This window comes from Anticarsia gemmatalis, chromosome 7 (genome assembly GCF_050436995.1).
Source record: "Anticarsia gemmatalis isolate Benzon Research Colony breed Stoneville strain chromosome 7, ilAntGemm2 primary, whole genome shotgun sequence".
Lineage (NCBI taxonomy): Eukaryota > Metazoa > Arthropoda > Insecta > Lepidoptera > Erebidae > Anticarsia > Anticarsia gemmatalis.
Genome location: NC_134751.1, coordinates 7,298,079 through 7,319,972, shown reverse-complemented (window position 1 = coordinate 7,319,972; position 21,894 = coordinate 7,298,079). Strand labels below are relative to the sequence as shown.

At 37.9% G+C, this 21,894-nt stretch overlaps 1 protein-coding gene across 2 annotated transcripts in view; it reads left to right on the top strand.

The window, feature by feature from the left end:
- LOC142974455 (LIM domain only protein 3-like) overlaps positions 1-18,059 on the top strand; it is a 37,921-nt gene extending 19,862 nt beyond the window's left edge. Inside the window, exons 2-7 of one of the 2 annotated variants that reach the window (XM_076116785.1) lie at positions 6,591-6,678; positions 13,944-14,178; positions 14,317-14,442; positions 14,564-14,705; positions 15,835-16,035; positions 16,342-18,059. In XM_076116785.1, the coding sequence (XP_075972900.1) occupies positions 6,633-6,678; positions 13,944-14,178; positions 14,317-14,442; positions 14,564-14,705; positions 15,835-16,005 (720 nt within the window). In that variant the 5' untranslated portion in view covers positions 6,591-6,632 and the 3' untranslated portion in view covers positions 16,006-16,035; positions 16,342-18,059. Of the gene's footprint in view, positions 1-6,590; positions 6,679-13,943; positions 14,179-14,316; positions 14,443-14,563; positions 14,706-15,834; positions 16,052-16,341 lie in introns of both variants that reach the window. The other variant, XM_076116786.1, reaches the window with a different exon arrangement.
- The last annotated feature ends 3,835 nt before the right edge of the window (positions 18,060-21,894 follow it).

The following is a 21,894-nucleotide window of genomic DNA, read 5'->3' as shown; positions in this document are numbered from 1 at the left end:
ATGACGGAATTGTGAGGCAATTGCTCGAGTAAATAATAACAGCAATAAAGTAGATTTCGCTATTATTAATTTATAACTGCACGTTTGGCGCAGTGGTTTAAGCGGTCACCTCGCCGCAGCAACCGTAGCGCCGCGTGTGGTGGGTTCGAATCCTACCCGGGACAAATCTTTGTGTGATGAGCACGAGTATTTGTTCTGAGCCTGGTTGTTAATTTATCTATATAAGTATGTATTTAGAAGTATATAAGTATGTTTATCAGTTATTTGGTTACCATAGTACAAGCTCTGCTTAGTTTGGAATCAAATGACCGTGTGTGAGTTGTCCAATAATATTTATAATATTTATATTTAATATTTAATATTTATTGCTATTTGCGATTGTAGATACATGTATTTGTAACTGGATATAAAGGGCATTTGTAATGTAGCAATCGTTCGTAGTAAGTGTAGGTAGGTCCGGGGTATATCCACTAGTCGTGCGACCCTCTTGAGAGGTAAAGAGAGAACGACATGTAGATGAAAAGGGCAGCTGAATCTAATACAATCGGGGAAAGCGATACTCGCTACCAAGTTAGGGCTGACAAATATTTCACAGGATACTTGTGATGGTACTTAATGTTTTATTTTTGTAAGCTTTGTTTAGTGTAAAATATGATTTAATACTTTTTACCTGTGTAATGGAGATAAAGACAGAATTTGATTTACTATGGAAAAAAAATCGGTTATAATATATTTCATTAAAGTAATGTCAGAATTGATACCATAATATAATCATTTCTTTGTTCAGCTTTTCTATTAAGTTCCGAGAACAAATTCAAAAGACCAAACAAATCTGTATTTATGCCCCATTTCGTATCACACGCTGATAACTACGGAAAAGTAGTTAAAGAGGAATGTAAAGTTTTATTGCGTTGTGTGATACGGGCGCGCACAAAGTATCGCATTGTTAGCAACCCTAGGCGCACCGGGTGGGGGCCGGGGCGGCCGGGTATTGAATGAGATTGCTTCTTACTTCGGCAAATGGATCACGTAGTGGATGAGATGTCACAGTGTTTTAAGATCCCAATTCCACCGATCCGTTAGATAGTTTAGTCTCTACTTATATTCGAATGGCTTATTAGCTTTCCTTACCAGTGCTTTCGTAAACCATTCTTAAATATACAAATTATATTAACTTCTTAATATCAACAATTAAGCTAAACACTTCAAAGTAATCTGTCTGTAAAATTGTTATAATTGAAAGTGGTTATACAGAACGCGTAAAGTAAATTGTAGAGTCTAGGTAATTATGAAGTAGGCAGTAGACCATAAAATATAATAGCTCAACAACCGAGTCAGGTCTTTAAAGTATCCATTACGTAATCAAGTAGATACATTCACACCCAGTAATTGGGAAATTCCCGAGCCGGGCCGCTGTAGCCGCGTCGGCGGCGCGGGCGGCCGGGTGCTGAAAAACAATTTCACGCCAAATCTTAGCTTGTGTTTTCCTATTTCCTTTTTATTTATCTTTTAGTCTTTCCTTTTCTCGAGAATCAATTTCACGGATGAGTGTCGCGATGATCTCAGTTCAAAAAGCGCGAGGGTTCGTTCGATCGGTGCAGGCGTGCAGTCCGCGGGCCACGGTCCAGGCCGCTCCCGGTCCGTCCCGTGTCCGATCCGTGTCCGTCCCGCAAGGGATCGCGTCTCGCTCTCCTCATTACCCGGTGACGCAACGCCGCGTCCCGATAATAAGCTTTCTGCTCGCTGCTCCTTGTGATTGGATGGGTTATGCGTGTGTTATCTGCGTGTGCTACTCGTGATATATCTCGCCCAATTTTCTTTTACATCACTCCACGACGCATTTAGCTATTTTTCAATCTACTGTTTTATCAGATGATATTGTGTACCGACAGTCGGTGTAATTAAATTTTAATCACAAAATCGCTGAATTAATGACTGTGAAACAATGTTGTGTAATTTACTGTATCGTACAGCTAAGTACTGAATAACAGTGATTGTTTTGGCGCACACCCAGATGGCAAAGCGCATTTCGCTGACGTGTAGAGCGTGAGCTGCAATATGTACTCGACATTTTATTTACTTGTATCTTTTTAATCAGAATTAAAAATATATATTACTTATGAAGTCAAACGAACTTGTATGTTCTTAATGCCCAAGTACTTTTCCGAGTCGAGTGTGCCTACTCGAGGTAAAGATGTAGTGAAATCAAAATAAAGTGCTGACACGAGATGCCTTTTAAACATTGAATCGGGACGAAGATCAGCGGGCCGGTTGGAACCGCACGCTTCAAAATTGTCGGGTCCAGGCGCCGGCGCTCCCTCGGAATTGACAATTTTACGGGCGGTTTATTTCCGGACACCGAACTTCCTTGGTCAGAGCCACGCTCCCTCTGGCCGCCTCCCCAGACACCCCACAACCCCTTCGCTTAGCGCTGTTTGTCTGCAGATACACACTCCTTAAACAAACAAAATTAGCGATCACAACACTTTGTCCATTACTCGTGTTTGTGAAAAAATCGCTCGCTATTAAAGCATCAAAAGAGCAGACTGTACGTTTTAAAAGTAGCTAAGATACACTCACGAGGTAGGTATCTACATAAAATTTACATTGTATGTAAGTGTCTTAAGCGAAAGCTTCCCACTTAAAAGCTCTACAAATGCACTGAAAGCTCTTTCGCGCACTAATCCCAAACCTTTTAGCTGCAATCAAAAGCCCAGAGCGCTCGGCGCGGGGCGCGGCGGGCCCGACGTCATGCTTGTGGAAGCGACTAGGAATTTAATTTACATTTTTAATTAAGTTAAATTTTGTTCGAAAAGCTTTCACAGAATAGGAGTTTTCTTGATTAGAGTTCAGCTCAGCCTGAAGTTTGAGATTGATTAGTGGAGGTTTAATTGCTCTCCTCCGGTGAATAATGAATTCGATCAGTGCGGAGTCAGAAGGGAATGTCTAACAGATTACGTCGATAGTTAATGTATGAATATCGATTTTATGCACATTTTATCCACAATTGGTGTCATTTAAAACACTATACGCGTTTAAAGTTAGCATGTCAAACAGTGTAAAACTAGGGTATGTCCATAGTAAGTCTTACGTCGTGTTTGATGACGCGACGGCCGGCTGCCACGTAATTGATGGCTGGGGTGAATTTTAACGTAATGCTGCTTAATTGATCGTGTTGATAACATAATCATAATGGACCCACCTAGTGATACTTCTACACTATTACTCGCCCTCTTTCAAAACAATGCACATTGGGTTCGATGCTCTACCCTTTACGGTTCATAATATGGTCGTTATTAGATGAATAATATTAAATTTTCATTTTATGCAATAAAGGCAGGACTCTATCACCCATGTAAGTTCCATTATCCACCCGGAGGGTCGACTATCTCGATAAATTTTGTACTACAACATCACATGCTTTCTCTCGAATTATAAACTCTGATGGGCGCATATAAATCGGAAAGGGCACAAAAGAGCCATACTATGGCTGACGTAAAAGCGAATAAATAATCGACTTCCGCGAAGTACTCTCGGCGAGAACAAGTCGAGAGCCGGTGACGTACGATTTGACGTAGAATATTTTATCCGGTACTGCGTCGCCCGTCATCCATTCCACTTATCCCGGCACTCTGTTGAATTTTTGACACGTCGCCCAAGTACTGGCCTTTTCTTCAGGTGGTTTAGTGGGGCCAAGTCCTTTAAATTCGCATTATGTGCTGGGCGCTGCCGCCGACATCGTTTGTCAGTCTCACACTACAAGTAGCGACAGATTACTGCGGGGATGTTACATTCTTTGTGTGATTGTAGCGACGTAAGTCTACAAGATCCCATTGTCTGAGTATAATAGAAGACGTTCGAGAGTCATAAGGGTGATTAAATCCGGAATACTCACGAGGAGATAAAGTGCGGTGGTAGGTATTGGTGTGGGCCGAAGGCGAACAGCGACGCAGCTGTCCGTCCCCACCCGCCGATCGGACCGAATCCGGCGCACAGCAATCCATATTAGATTTGCCCGCTCTCTCATATCCATTCTGAGATGTTCATATTTTATTGGGGCCAATAAAACGGATTCATGAATATGAGAAATGCATAACGAATACCGTATTTATGGATGGAGGCGCGCTCGCTCCGGCGCGCGCCGCGGATATGTCGCGGGTAATTTGATAGCCGCCTTTGTAACAGGTGCTGATGGGAATTTCGATGCGGTTATAAAATTTTTTTCATTCCACTCGAGTTTGATAGCATATTCTGTTTTTATTTTATGCGTGTGTACTTGCTAATATTCTTGACATTTTATTCATAAATCATGTGTTTATGAAGAAGTTCAGTCAACATTCAGGTCAGTTTTCGTAACATAAACTTACAAATGCAATAGAATATAATACTATTTTTGTTTTATTAATATTGTATGAGTTATTTTTTCTAAAACTACGTCTTACTTACAAACTCTACATCAAGAAGAAGTTATAGAGCAGACTAATTCCATCGCAATAATTAATTAAGCACTTTGTTTCAAAGTTTCAACATAGCTTGCGGATTTCTTTAAACAGAGTGGGTATTATGAAAACAAGATTAATTTGATGAAACTACGCAAGAATGTGGGATGAGAAGTTAATCGTGTTGACGCGATGACGTTGACACCATGCCTCGGTTGATAATATATTGGCTACGAGGTCCGTCCGTCTGATCGCTGAGTGCCAAGCATTCTCCAATGACAAAGTATGTTATCTACGAAAACCACTTTAATGAATGTGGACACGTTTGTTAGCGTGTCTCATTTTTAATAATGATTACGATGGACAGATATTTTATAAATAACTGAAAAGATAAAGTATTACATTTTTTTCTTCTGTCTACGGAAGAAAATGGCTTTTATGAGATCGTCGTTTTAAGCAATAAAATTAGCACACTTAACACTTTTAAAAAGGACTGTTTAGTACGTTCCTATTTATTCAGACTGTTCAAAATATTATCACCGTCAAAACCGGTAGAATCTGGTTAAAGCAGGATCTTCTTTTTGAGATGCGTCGAAGTTCTATATAGGTTTAAAAAAACCATGGGCAAAAATGACTTTATTACCTCTTCTTCTTGTATTCGACCATGAAAAAGTACACGTAACTTATCTCATTGTCTCTATATTATTAAACTATGAAGTTCATAATATTCTAAATATTTATATTCTTTGTCTGTTAGAAATATATTTAGTTATGTACTGTCAGTGTAGAGCTGCGCCGGCGCCGCCGGAAGCCGATAAATCGTTTCAAAGTATTCTCGAGATGGATCGCTTCATTGCAACCACAGGGCCAGATGATAAAGAGTCTGCTTCCGACCTTTGTATGCTCCTACTCGACTCAGTTTATTTACGAGTACTTCTATCACGGTGGTCGCTTTGTACTCTCCAAATATATTGTTATGAGGAAGATCTAAGCCTAAAACGGTTCTATTACTACCAAGGAACTGACATTGTGTTTAACGTTTAAGATATTATCATAAAGTAAGTCTAGAGGCCATTAACGAATATTTGACGGATAATAAAGTAGACAATAATTTCAGTTTCAGTTATTACGAAACTCTATATCTTTTAGAAATGCAATCACTTCATCATCAATGTCCTTGGCAATGTGACAGTACTACCTATAATGATCAATAATTTTTCACATATTTCTGTTTAATAAACCTACTTACTGAGATATTAAATTTCCACTTTCCTCTACCGGAGGAACTTGTTAATTCTGCGGCATTTGTTTATTATCGCCTTTTACGTAGTGAGAAAATTGATGACATTCAATATGCACACGAGACAAGCCACAAGAGATATTAGTGCCTCCCCCAAGTTTCAATTTACAGATTTGCTTGGACGTCTCAACCTTCACGGAATAATACCGCCTGATAGTGCGTTTGTTATTCATGTTACATTTGAAATTCGACTCTACAGCGTATTTCTAAGACAGAAAATTATTATCTGGATCTGTAGTTGTACTGTGTTATTGGAAAGAACATCGTAACGTGTAGCCGATAGGGTGCATTTTAGATGTATTGTTGTGTTCCTGGTTGGTACCGTTTGACGGCAGTTTGTCGGAGTAATAAGGTCTCGCGGAGTGGACGTAAGGAGAGGATATCGTTTATTCTAATGAGGTTTCGTTGTGAGACGCGTGCTGCTGGTGCTCGCCTTCTCAGCGTATTACCTACCTCTAACTCTGGATAGAAATCTTCGTAAATAAAGACATCCAAGACATACTACACTACAAAGTAAAGTGATGTTGAGTTTTATTTTGTTGAATAAAGAAGGTTAAAAAGAAACCACTATAATAAACACGTCTATGTAGCAGTCGATTTTGATCTAGTGCAGAGTATTTTTATTCATCAAGGCTAGGAATCTTTTATAATTTTATTCAAAGTTTATTTTCAATGCGACCTCGTGCAGGGTTTTTCTCGTAATTACGTTGGCGATATCGTTAAGTCTTTCAACGACTTTTAAAAAGATAAATAAGCATTAAACGCGTTTGAATTGGTTCTTTTACAAAGGAACCAACAGCTATTAATTCCAATGTTCTTTGTTGTTATTTAAGTAATGTTTTTTGTTGCAGGACATAAGTGTTGTTGTGTGATGCGCGAGTGACGAGTCCGCCATGATTCGAGATCCTCCGGCCATGCACAAACCTGACAACGCCAGCAGTGAGTATACAGCCTTATTTAAAGTGCCTACATCAATGTTACAATAATGTTGCGATTTATATTCCGGTACTGATACTGAGTTAAAGCGTATCGAAACTGTACGTAATTTCAGTTTTTTAAGCACGATACTCTTTTGCTTGTGAGATTTCCTAATAAGGGAGGTTTGACGTAAGATAGGTTTTTATATAACTATAGACTCTACAATATTGTAGCGTTACGACGGGATCACACAAATATGGACAGAGGTTAAAAATACAACTACACAATAAGTAAATCAAGGAACAAAAAATATAAGCAGCCGAGACGTTTTCGTTTTGCCAACGTCAATTTTTTCATAATATTAGGACAAACAGGTCGCGAATAAAACTCGGGAAGGGTTGTGCCATAAACCGCCCAGCAGCGTCCGTCGCGATATTAAAAAGGGGACGAACGATATTGCAATATCACATTTATGTGAAATGTCCGACACCCAGATCGTATTGATAAAAATAAGCGATTTTTTATTGTGCCCCACAAACTTGTACTACGACTATGTTTTTCTACAGTATTGCTGATTGTAGTCTACGTTTTCATGAGCGAAATATAAAACGGCAAAGGCTTTTGAGATAATAAAACCCAATTGTAAATGTGTTAACCAAAACAAAGAGCGTCGATTGAGAACCATGTCACTAACAAAGAAGCTTTCAGAAACGTGTCATGATTTAACGTTGAATACAAGGTATATTTTAACAATGCTAAAAATATATGTAAGTAGACATATCTCCATGAAGCTAACTGTACAGTGCTAGAGTAGCAACAGTTCCATGTGAATTTACAACCGGCTGTGCAGTAGAAGATTGCCGCATTGGCCAATTTCATATCCGTGGATATTACCTCATATTTCACGATAACGTAGTTATCCATGAGGAAGATTTCAATTTCTTCTGAAATAACAAAACAAATTCACATGAGCATGAGCATCAAATGCAGTAGGAGCAGTGGCGGAAAATTGCAAAGACAGTGTGGCGTTGTGAAGTAGCGGGTGCGAGGCGGCAGCGCAGCGTGGCGGGCGCGGCACGGCGCGGCGCCCGCGGCGGCTCTGGGCGGCCCTGATAAAATTTATGGCCACTTCCCCTTTAAAACAATATTGAGGGCTCAGTTGGGATTTATGTCTCGCCGCTGCTGCAGCGACTCAATTTATTCTTCAATTTTTCATACAATAACTCACACACGTATTACGAGTGATGGATGAAAAGGACTAACTTTCGGGCTTTAATAAGAGCCTCCAGATGCGAATCTCCAAATTGGCTGAAGTTTATTGCCCACTTATGTCAGGCTTAAGTTTCGCCCGGAGCCTTTCTCTGAGAAAATAATTTATGACGTAGATTGTCTCGACTTTGTATACGTTTGATTGTCGTTTTGAGATACGATCTATCATACAGTCATGTGGATGACTGATCTGCATTGATATATGTATTTTATACGGGGCCTCTTTGATTTACTTCAGCAAATAAGTAATATTTGCATCATTTTATTCCCATATTTACATAAAAAATCGTAACAGTAAGCAACATTTTAATTAACTGTTACGTAATAATATTCAAAATATTGATGCAACATTTATGTAGAGCCTTGTAGAATAATTTATCTTGCCGATAAACATTTACAATAATTAATTGTACACTTACCTAATTTTTTTATGTTACACGTTACATGTTGATCATATTTTTAAACTTAGATTTTCACAATATATTACTGTGTAGTAAGTATTCAAATCTTTTCTACAGGGTATCGGAAATGAAAAGAAAACATAGTACGAGTCTGACATTTTAACCGAGCTCAGAAAGATGCCAAATATTGTATACTCAATACTAACATACTACTTGATATTACAAGCGATTTTGTCGTCGTAATCAAATTTTTAATCGTTCATTGCTCACTTTACAAAACGAGGTATTTATGATAAAGATATTTTGCCGAAAACATATCTGTATTCTTATCCTATGTATAACTTTTTACTTAAAATAATTAGGTTATTATTGTCGGTACCTTGATGGTTTAATAAATACCTAATGATACTCCACAAGCTCGATTGCTCAAACTTATAATCATCAATTTCGTTTATAAAATCTGTTTGTTTAGATAATAATTTCCTGTAGAAACTGATTAATCTTCGTAAATTGCAAATTTAAGCCAACTCTTTTTATTTCAGTAATGAAAAGCAATTAAGATACGGTTTTCTGCCATCAAATAATTGAAATTTTAATTGCTGAAAACTCTTTCCTTAGAAATCGTTTACCACTGCCATTAGGCTTAATTCAAAAATTAATTTAAACTTTCACAAGGTTGAGCTGGGAAGCGAGCACCGGCGTAAAAGCAATATCAATTTCATAATTTTAATTAAAAAAAACTAACTTCTCTGATGACAAAGTCTCGTACTTTTTTAATAACGGAAATGTTAACGATGGTGGCAATAGAGGAGGGTGGGGGGTAGCCTTGCAGGGTGTGTTCGGTGACCACTTGCCATAGGTCAGTTGGTATTTCAATAAGTAACCATTCGCACCTTCACCTTTGCACCCCGTTATTTAGCGCTCTCCACACACAGATTTACTTCAAACACCATTCACAATGTATTCATTATCATTACCATAACCAGTTTACATTTACTATTATAATAATATAATTCAATATGTTAACTAATTAATTTGAACGAGAATCGGGATTAGGTGTGGCTGTTAGGGTTCCATAGGTAAAGGAAAAAGCAATTAATTTAAAATGTTATGTTTAATAAAGTTTTCAATTATAAACCAGTGTATAATTACGAGATAATTAATGGAAATTGATTAACTAATTAACAATTTTAAAAGGAATGTATTCGTATCTACGTTTTTTCATAAATTGGACATAGAAAAACACGACAATAATATTTCTAAATTAAGTTCTTCCCTAAGGGAGTTCTGGTAAGCTTTGTAATACTGACCAGTACTTGGTTAAAGAGTTCTAGTATCGTTTTGAAAATGAATATTTTGATACAAAACGTGCGATATATTATAAAGACAAGGTGATGTAACACAACTGCAGACATTAATCTTGCAGTTGTTGTGAAGCTAAAAGCCAACGTCGTCTGACCTACAGATCGACATAACATATACTATAAACAGGCTCTACTCTAACTCTAACCTTTCTAACATTTAACAAACGAGTATACTGACTATTTATTCTAAAGTAGTATTTTTTATCACAAAATTATTTGACAAATTACTGGATTGGATAGATTAAATTTTATCGGTTTCGCTTTGAATCACGACTCCCACTGGCTCGAAATCTGTCTACTTTTATTCGTATTAGTGCCATTCAAGTAACTGAATTGCAAAATTGCACTCATTGAGGCAAACTGAATTACAAAAATTCATGAAATGTTCGCAGGTATTATTGGCAATGGATATCCATTGTTTTTAGTTTGTTCTGATGAAAACATATTTATTTGTGCGGCGCTGAACGCAATAGATGCTATCGTCAGTATTTAGTAACACGAGAATGTAACGTACGTTATTCAGGGCGAACATCCTGCCTGTTATTTTTTACATTTTAATCACTATTAATGCAAAACCCGCATTTGGTTAAATCTAATTACGGCCCGCATAATAGTATCGCGAGTACGCAATCAACTCCATTGTTTAATGAGTGACCGACGACTAAAACTAAATATATTGTGTGACCATTTAGAACAGCTGCAACCACAGTCATTATACAAATCCATTAGCACTCTAGATTATACGTATGATTATTTGTTTTCGTAATTAAATTGAATAAGCGGTCGGGGTTATGATAATGCGTTAGCTATGTGAAATTTTAGTCGGCTTTAGTTTAGTCATACAGAGGATGTTGTTTATTATATGCATTAAACATACAAGTAATTTAGTGACTAGCACAAAAATACAATATCTTTCATAGCTTTTGTTATGATGCCATTTGGCATCAGGTTGTAGTGTAGTGGAGGTCGCGCCTACACAGCGCTTGAGTGATGTCTAATTGTAACATTTCATTATTTCTTCATACTCAGAATCTTAATAATAAAACAGGGTTGCCGCTTAATAATAAGCAAGTTTAAACTTAACGTTAACATTTGTAAACCGGCTGAAAACATTATACAAGTTAATGGATTGTAGTGCTTGTTGTTGCTACTAGGTCATAAAGATGCCTTGAATATTCATTCGACAGAAAATATGTAACCATTCCAGCGCTATTAATATAAATGGGATTGAAATGGGCCATTCTCTCATAAATTTAAATAAAGAATCTTATGGTTAGCGCGCCAATCTGGCTCTACTTTGTCGTAAGTGCTATTCCACAAACATAAAACTATTCATAACATGTGCGCATATCCTCCACAGCCACATTAACCTGCTCAATAGGGCTTTACGGCATTCGAAGAAACGAGTTAATGGTGTAGATCAGATATGTTTCTGATCATTTACAACAAAACCTTGTAGAAATCCTGTTCCGAGAATAATAAATAATCAATATAGGCACGTAACGATTGCATATAGGGATGGCAGTTAATTGTGAAACGCATTGAACGATTGTAAATTACACGGAATGAGCGCGGTGTGCTCGTGATTCTCACTCATTACAATAACTTGGCATTTAATTAAATCCAAGGAATTTGTATGTTTAATAGAGCATTGTTAATATACTTAACATAATTATACAATTTGGTTGTATTTCATCGTAGTTGAGCTATATTTTTTTACTATAATTTTTTATTGTGACACATATTCACATGAAACATGTACATTAATAGCATACGCTTCTCATTCTACACGAGTTTCCAAAACAAACGGAAATGAGTTTCGTCGTAAGAAAGGATTTTCTGAACGAAAGTCCATTACGGATTCCAATTAGATACCGTGTTTAGAAGTAATTTCGCGGCGAAATTAGAAAATTAATATAGTCGTAACGTAGGAGGAAGAACTCCTTTACTCCTGAAGCGTGTGTCGTGCCGAGATTCAGCGGGACACTGAACAGTTTGCTTGCTGTGTCACAAAACAAGCATATAGGCTGCCATTGTCGCCCGCTCGCGCTAAAATAAATTACTTTTCATCCATTTCCGAGTTTCTTTTCATTTCGGCGCCTTAATACGTTGGCGGCGGCCAACCGGCTGTGTCGGCGAAATTATACTGGCGGGGCAGTACGGTAGCCAAGTCTCTATCAAATTCTCGACCCCGAAGGTAATAAAACGAAAATAATACGAAACGCCTTACCACCGTCGGATATTTATGTACAGTCCACGTTATTAACGCGCCTTTTATTGTCTTTTGATAGAGAAAGGCAGGTGGAGGGCGCAAACACTCCGACCACACAAACTCGTCTTTGTTCCTATGTTTGTGTTTTGTAAGAGTTGTAAACCTACTTTATCACATCAGCAGTATTTATAGAATTTGTTTGAACATTTTACAAACTAATATGTTATACTTATAATTTAATATTGTAGAGTTGAAATATTGCAGACATAGATCTTATTCAACGCGATGAAAGTGCAGTTATATGACAACCTTTAGCTGATGTTGCAGTCACGAAAGTATGTGCTACTAAACTCCTCAACAGGTCTCGATTGAATCAGTTTCCTCCCCTACATTTTGTCAACAAAGTAACCCTACCCGTGTTTTCAATATCAAGTAAAACTTGTAAATAAATAAATTAAAAAGAAACTGCTTCACCAACATAATCGTTTACAAAGTAAATCGATAAAATCGATCAGGCTATTAGAGCGATGTGCGGCCGTAATTATGGTATTAACGGCATGCATAACCTGAAGTGGACAAAACACGCCAGTGCGACCGCACGCCCGCTACTACCTACCACATTCCGAGGAAAAATACCGAGATTTTAACTGAGTAAAGGCTATGGTACACTAGTCTTTTACTCAATTTTCCTCAACAAATCTGGGAGGACCGAACTTGTTGTAGTGAACGAAAACCACATATGGGTTTGCAGGTGACACTGTTCCCATATTTTTTGCTAAAAGTCATCTTTTTGCTAATTATTAACATGATGATAAATGTACTACAAAAACAAAGGAGTACTATAAGTCAAGTAGTAAGTGTGATTTAGGCCTATAACGTCAAACTACTCTACGACGGTGTCGCAAAGAAAACTTGCCAGAACACACGTTCTCAGAATATTAAGGGGAACCACGTTGAATTGATTAGCCTTAACGTTTCGCGTGAGCGCACGAGTTAAAGGAAATTACTAGTATTTTACAACTGCCTGTCTTTGAACTAAAGCCAATTGGCTTGAGATATTTTTTACAATTTAATAGTTAATTAAAGCAATTAAAACATTGAATACATACATTCAATGTTTCTTTTTCATAGTTTCGCAAATACAATTTCAAATGTTGTTCGGTAGCTGTACCTCCTGCAGCGCGGTAGCAGCGTGCCTCTACTACTAATTGCGAATACCATCTCCCTGAGGTCGTCCGTCATCTTTATTATTTTATTATTAAAGAGCCGTCATTAATATAGCCCAATTAAGTTTATTGTCGCGACGTCGGCTCCAATAAACGAGACGTATCGGCGGCGGCGGGCGACGATGCGCAAGTGATCGATTGCGATGAGTTATGTCCACCTAGTTACCCCTTCAATTGGATCCTTGATTGGTTTGACGTACGCACTATTATTATGTGGACCGTATGCCGATAAATTGGAACTGATTGTTTGCTAAATGGCCAAAGGTTTATTTATATCTCAGTACACAACGTGGGTTTAAAAAGCATCAGATTCGCTTGAATGTGTCCACGTAACACTTTATTTGTTTAAAAGGAAATAAGAATTGTAGTTTAGCCTTTTATGGCGAGAATGCTTCATAAAGTTTTATTGGGTGCTGTTAATGCACATAATGAGTCCGCATGTTTCAATGTTGCAGTTTTTTTATGGTGTGAGAAAAATGCGTATGCGCATCTTAATGACGTCAGCGAGCAACGACTGCATGTCACGCGGCGCGCCTTTGCTCGAATTAATTGACGCAATTACACAGTAGAAAACTATCGGGCCAAGCCTAATGCCATAACGACTCACGTATTACCAACAATTATAAACAGATACTAACGACGAAGAAAATCATTAAATCAGACCATTTCTTTTCCTTCTTTACGTCTCATTACTGTTTATTTATGAACTCATGTGTAATGTTGATTCTTGGATATTGTTGCTTCCGTGAATTCTAGATGTATTGCTACTGCATAAGTGTGTATGTGTATTCGATTGCATTTTTATTGTTAACAGGTCAACAGGAAGACAACAAATATGGCCTCAGCAGTGTGACGAGTAACACGGGGGGCGCTCGGCTATGCGCCCAGTGCGGGAAGGTCATCACCGAGAGGTTCCTCCTCAAAGCTATGGAGAGATTCTGGCACGAGGACTGCCTCAAGTGCGGATGCTGCGACTGCCGTCTAGGAGAAGTCGGCTCCAAATTATACTACAAGGCAGATCTTATGCTCTGCAAAAGAGACTACCTTAGGTTAGTCCGCATTACGTACTTTTCTCTCAATTTATAGTGACATCACATTTTTACGTTTTAAACGACTTTAATGTAAAGTGCTTTTGGTATTTATAAGTCGTAAGTATTTTATGTTTATAGCCTTGTTATTTTTAACAGGTTATTCGGTGCCACAGGCAACTGTGTGGCGTGCAACAAAGTCATTCCCGCCTTCGAAATGGTTATGCGAGCAAAGAGTTTCGTTTACCACTTAGAATGCTTCGCTTGTCAACAGTGCAATCACAGGTGAGTACCCCACCGTGTATAATCGAATTCTCCACTGAACAGGACTTTAATGTTATGAAATTTAGAATTGAGTAATAAAATATAATCGACGTGTTAAACAAAGGCAACAACTTTGTTGCAGGTTCTGCGTAGGCGACAGATTCTATTTGTGCGATAACAAGATACTGTGCGAGTATGACTACGAGGAGAGGCTGGTGTTCGCCAGCATGGCGGCCAATCCCAGTGGACTGGCACACATCCGCCGCCAAGTGAGCGGACTACAGGTGAATATTTATGGAACACCTATTTCAGAATGTCTAGACGGTTTTGATTATGAACAGATTTATCTTCGAGTCACAACATCTAGGTACTTATTGATTGACCCGATTTATTGATGTCACAGCTCTATTTTAGTGGCTTTGTGGGAACTCGGCAAGGTATTCAAGCACCAGTTATTGTTCCTAATAGCGTAGGAGTGGACAGTTGCGGTGTCGTATGGCCTATAATTATCTAATAGCCTGCCGGTGTCGGTTCCCATCGCGGCTGGTTTACGTGTCTCGTAGCGAGTGAGCTACGTTGCACATCGCGCGCCCGTCGAGATGACGTGGGTCATTGCGGTTTGTGGGACCGTAACCCTGTCTCGCGCTTACCGCTCTTATACTAAATTATTGTTAACTTAATAGCCGCAAACCAACGCTATTATCAACCTTCGCATTGTGGCGACTAACCGGCCATTTACATTATTGCACGTTTATCGATTTAGTACGGCCTCAGTTATTACATACTGCTAACTCAGGTACAACTATTTATTACAAAATGATGAGATTTTATGCTATAGGGAGCCTACTACTCCTTCTTTCCGTTATTTGCCATGATCGAATGCATTATATTATAGAGTAGAATAACTAAAGCAGGATTTTTTTTCTGAAACGTCTTCATTTGGAATAAAGGGCACGTGAAAAAGTCGACTCGGCGGAGTAAATAACTCCCACAAGGACACTGTTAGTGGGAGATTCTATCTCCACTTTATTATGTTTCTTTTGTGATCATTAATCTTTCTCGTACGAACGCTTGTCGGAATGCGAATGTGGGGGAATCTATTTCATTTTATGAGTCGCGCGAGTGGAGGAGCCCATTCAGCCGCGCGACATTTCTAATCGACTTTTTGATTGCGTGCACGGTCTACTGTTGGGACATACATTGAATTATTGAACAAATTATACCAATATCATTGTCAGTATTACTAATCCTGATTTTAATTGGAGATTTTTTTAATGCTTCCTGAAATATTCTGAGTTTATGAACATGTTAAAATGTCCTATATAACATTCATATCGAGAACGAGCAGCACATCGCGCATCGGTTGTTTTATGGAAATATACATATCTATATTGATGTTTTGTTTGTGTGCAGTCGCCAACTGGTGGTGGTGGATATGTGGGGGGTGTGAATGCGTGCGGCGCTGCGGGCGCGGCTGGAGCAGCGCTGGTTGATAAGGACGCGGGAGGGTGCGCGGGCGCCGACGATGCCTCCAGCGGCTACGGTAGCCCGCCCGACCCAGACGTGTGTGATGCCGCGCGATGACCGACGGTGCAGCGCCGACATCTCGCCTCGGTCAGTGCTACGCCAAGTAAATTGATCTTTTTTTTTCTGCTGTTCGGAAAAGTTAATTGGCTTTCGTGGATTGAGAATAACTAGTATCTTAAACGCAACCGACACAGCTCTATAAGTTATAACCTTCATGGACATACCTTGGGAGGTACACTGTTCACTATTTTAGTTGGACAGAAAAGAGACACGTAATAATATTCAAATGACGTAAGCTATCATTATTCTAGGAATGAATAGATAAATATAACAAGTGTTTAGTTTATCAAGAAGTGGTTGAGACACATCATTAATCTTGTTGTTTTGCTACAGGTAAAGCCCCACTGAGTGTTGGCGAGGCGCGTAGGCCGCCTGCAAGCCCTCGACGTTGGGGCGTGCATCTTCGGCAATCGATGAACGTCTTTCATTCACACGAGAGTAATAGACACTAGCGTGATCCGTTCCTTCACCCCACATACGAACTAGCCATCACCCTACAAAACCTACCTAATATAGAAAATAGAGTAGTGTGTAACGCTTTATTTTTATATTTAGTTTATAAAAGTCTTGCGAACCTGAAATCTGTCATGAAATCTCAAAATGTAATTGATATTAAGGTATTTGTACTATAACACAGTGCGAGGTGGCCAGGTATTCAAGTTGTAAGCCGACTAAGTGCAGAATTACACGGAGAATATGTGGAGAATATATAATAAGCGGCGCGAGAGTACATTAGGGCAGACGTGGCCGGGCGCGGGCGGCGGACGACTCGTGGATATGTGGCCACTTTACAAAGTGTCCGGGATGAGTCGCGATAACGTTGTTAGAACACGATATTTCCATTATGTATACGATTTGAGCACTTGTTTACATGTTAAGATAGCAGCGTCGCGTGGGTAGGGCGCGCGCTCTCGCTTCTACTTTATTGTACCTTCTGTACCACATCTTGCGCTTAGCCAATTTAGACACGCCCCGTACCAATAAATAAGACAATGGATAAAATGCTCATTACGTACCCGCAACCTTAGGTCTTTATTTGAATACGTTATTTTGAATTTAACTTAGGGAGTAGAGCATTATCGGTAATTTATTCAGTTCGATGTACCAGATAGGTTCAAGCGAACGAATTCATCGATTGTACAGTTTGTACAGATTGTACTGTTCGTCGTGATACAACGATTCAGGTCCAGACGCTAAAAATAATTGATAAAATCGATCTCATTGTTATGGATTGTATGTATGTACATGTACTAAACATAAATGTTGTTATCATACAAGGTATGAAGTTTTATTGAACGTGATTTCTTACTCTTTATTTACTTTTGATTGGTTACGTATGTTAATGTTATTTTTTTTTACCAAAGATAAGTTTCTGTAGAAGGGTTTTCTAAATAAGTGAGTCTACACAGATGAGCTAAGATTGTAGATTAATAGTGATATATTTGGTACTCTGAAGTGGTGCAATGGTTAGTTAGGTACCTCTGTATAATATAATAAACGTTTAACTGTTTAACATATTTGTGAACCGCCTTAGTGATAAACGACGCCGACTCTACCTACGTGTAGAGCTTTAATAATGCTTGATGTTTTCCGAGATATCGAAGGTTGTTCAGCGCGGCGGGTAGTCATTTGGCACTGCGTTTATCAATAAGGTGGCTTGTGTTTTACTTTCTGCCACAGAGCTTCAGTGAATGTTGTTCGCGCATAAATTATAACAATCAAGTACAGATGATATGCTAAAATCTTTATTTTGTTTAATATTAAAGAAGTTGAAACCTCTATATGTAGATAAATGCTAAAATTTTCTAAGATAGAATACCTAATGTAAAATAAAGATTTCTACGATAAAGTATGTATTTATGTAAAAAATTGAACTGTCGTTACATAGTACTATATTGGCTAATGTAAAATGTTCTGTAAGTTTTTAATACTAAATACCTACTACTACTACCCGTAAAGCCGATTTAATGTTTTCAACTTCGTAAACATCGACAGAATAATTATTTCATTTTGCCGTTAACTTGTAAATAAATATATTTATTTAATGATTACCTTGTGGTTTTTATTAATAACCCTAGCCGTAAGTGGAACCCTTTATTCATTGCCAAATTCAATCTTAAGCAGCAAAACAAAGAAAATATCTTGACCTTGGCTCGAAGCGCTACCGCGTGTCTATATAACACTATCTTTAAGCTACGTCACGTCAAATATGTAATGTGCATCGAAGGGTATTTTTCACCAAAGGTTTTCACAATCGTTTCGTAACATGCTAGAGAACGCAGTAGTTTATTCTCTCACGATAAATTAATGAAAAACTGATGTTGTTATAGTAAATAGTTTCTCAATTTCAACGAGCACATTAATAAAATATTACACGAACACCCACACGTGTACAACAAAAAGTTTATAAGTATTATTATATTACAAAAGCTTTTAAGTTGATTGCCGATCAAATATGAGTGTTCGTGAAAAGCACTTAAAACAATTCTCATGCGCAGTGCGGAGGTGTTCGCCGGGACTCTACAGGTACTCAGGGTGTAATGCCGTGCTAATTGCCCACCGGAGCCTTTACACAGAAACAAACATCTTTTTAAATTCGTTTAAAAATACATTATGCTGTCAAACAAAAAGTGATTATAAATATCCTCTGTAGAATTGTGTGGACACGCCACTCAGAACAAAAAACACGTTATATTATAATTAAATAACTAAATAAAATTTACATAGACCAGCAAAAGCAATTTAATAATTTTCATACCAACCTTGTGGCTAAGTTGTCTTGAAAGACAGTTCAAGTGCTAATTATTTATGAATACTTATGAGGACCGGCAATTCTTGCGTAGAGTGATCATTTTCCTGTCAAGAAAATTATGAGAAGTTACATCCTGGCGTTTTCCGCGTAAATATAGATACTTTTGTGCCACATTGCTCGAAACCTACGAGCATCCGCTGTAGGACTGCTATTCTTAAAGTTACAGGTGGTTACGCCTATAAAGAACGTGCTCCTTGAGTCCACAAAATACTTACAAAATAGACTCTATGGCGTAGTGTATGAGAATATCGGGTTCAAATCCCCAATTGGGCCAACAAGTCATTTCCGAAATCTTCTGTCAAGATTTTATCAATTTTTGCGCAAAGTTAAAAAGTTTAGTTTGTAGTAGTGTTTCGTTGGCCAGTTTCAATTAAATTGGCCGCTGTAGTCGGATATCAGTTAGGAGGACATGAATTATAGGTAATTAGATATTTTGCTGATGTTCTCAAGAAGGATTATTATTTAAAATAACTAATTTTTAGACGTGAGTGAAGACTAGCAATTTTACAACAGCAGTTAATAAACTGTTGTGGTTTACGATTCATTTAATTTACATTGGAAGCATGTTGTGACGTGCACTTCACTATATAACTGTGGCAATTCTATTGTTTTATTTTCATAAATTAATAAGTTGTAAACGAGATTTTTATTCCACTCATTCGATAACCAAAATCCAAGAGCTTAATTTATGCAAATTATGTTCTTATTTTTTAATCAGATACCTATTTAACGGAGGATAAATAATAAGAATGCACTTTACGAGTGTCGAGCTCGTAAAAGCGTAAATAAATATTTTGGGGTCCACTCATTTGAAAACTTTCAGGAAAGACAATTAATCGGGTGTATTATAACCTTAATGTTTTAGTGTTTGCTCGGGGTGGGATGTCCATAAAATCCTCAACGGCGAGACGCATTAACGAGCGTCGTTTAGTTGTTTGCTGTTTAAATAAGAGCTGTAATGTAATTTTAATGAGCTCACAAAAATGTGTGCGGGTTCCGAGTATTCACGAACGACGCGCCGGCGCACTAATCACTGACGCTGACGCCACATTCACGTGTTCCGTGTTCCTCGCACTACTTACACTTATCTCACTATAAAACAGGATTATCACACTTTATTGCAACCATACTTTATTCCACAAAAATATTTCACTGTACTTTATTACTCGTAATTTACCCCGATTGCAACACCAAAAGTCAATACGTTATTACAGTTTCAAAACAACTTTTTATTACTTTCACCGCCACCATTTTCTCACTTAAGCAACCAATTTAAGTAATGAATTAATAACGAATGTCACAAAGTAACTTATTTATCGGGATTAAAAGCGGTTAATTACAGTTCATAGGCGATCCCCAAAGAATTTGGTTGCAGAAAGAATAGAATTTGCCTAAATTATTGAGAGCCTCGGGGCGTACGCTCGCCCGTGAAAACTCACTTAAACTTTTTTAATTAAATTTTGGATTTTTCTTCTCGGCGCCGTAAGGAATCTTATCCCTAAGCTTTACTCAAAACGTTGTATTAATTAGTCCGCGCACTGAAGACTAATGACCATCGTAATCGACTTTTACGGAGTCCTGCACTGCGACGACAAACCACCGGCTCTACTTTAACTGAATCTTTTAGATTCGTTTACTGAATGCTAAATTAGCATTATTTACTACTGGTACCTATACATTTATTTAAAGCATTATAGCCGCATTAAAGTCAAAATAAAAACAGGAAACCATACGCCATTCATAATGAAATGAAATAAAACTGGGTGTTACCATAAGCAAATACATTACGAAAGGAGTGAATTTAGGCAAGATTTGCTTCGAGGAAATAGCTATAAGTGCGAGCAAATCCTCGCTAATGTGTTTGAACATAACTAAGTGAAGTCAGCCGTCTTTGTTTGCCTTTAATTACCGAAAACGCCCCGCCACGGTTGGTCATTAAGCCGACCGATGGATTATTATAAAGTTTATGCTATGAACACTGATATAATTAACAAAACATTAGCAAAGCGTTTAAGCGCTGTGTATGGAATACTCGTTGACAATAATTGAATTCGAAAACAGAGTTATATGTATGATACACAATTTTTGTCTATATGTAATTAGTTTTTCATAAAAAAAATGTAGGCATGGTACCTTGTTAGATGAATAAAATAAACATATGAATACTAACCTAATACTGCCTCTCCAATCTTGTAGAGTTGTTGTTTTCCACTCGATCTTTATTTACAATTATGTTCCACCTTGATTGATTTATAATAAAAATATAACTTAATTTCGCTTGCTTAATAATAATTTATGTCGTACATACAACAAGTGTTATTATAATAAAATGTCAAATATGAAATTAATATGACATTTGAATGTGAACTTTCTTTTTTTATTACTTTTCTGGCTTGTCCATGGACCAGTTTATTGAGAGGTTCAATTACAGTTTGCCTACAATATCAAGATGCCAATAACTGTGAAAAGTATCAGAAATAAATTGACAGATCTCTAAAATATCTCAGATATAAATAAGTGCGGCTTGCCACTTGATAAATTGGTTCTATTTGCGGCCGCATGCTTTTACATAACATCGCGTTATACGTATCCGATCAATCAATAAAAACAAGTTCCAACAGGATATCCCCTTAACATGCTAATTGGCGCATTTTTATGTGAAAATAATGTCATATTACTAGCTATCGGATAAATTAATCTCGTTTAACTGGTCACAAATACAACTTCGAGGCAATTTGAAGAGTCAATTACGGAAAATTAAATTAAAAACTTCACGCTAGCTAGTTGCAATTCATCCATTAACCATCGATTTAACAAAGCAGCACCCATGCGAGGAAGTCGATAGTGAGGCGCAACTTGTTTCCGTCGAATCATTTAAATAAACGAACGCGCATCATTATGTCAGATCTAAGGATCGAACAAATTGCCAATTAGTGGCGCACTGGTGCTGGCCCCGAGGTGCGGGATGAAAACGGAGCGACGACGAGAGCGCGAGAGTGTTACCACGTACGGGAAAAAATACACAAGTTCATGTAACATTAATACAAGCCGCCAGGGATTTGTCACTTTCGCGA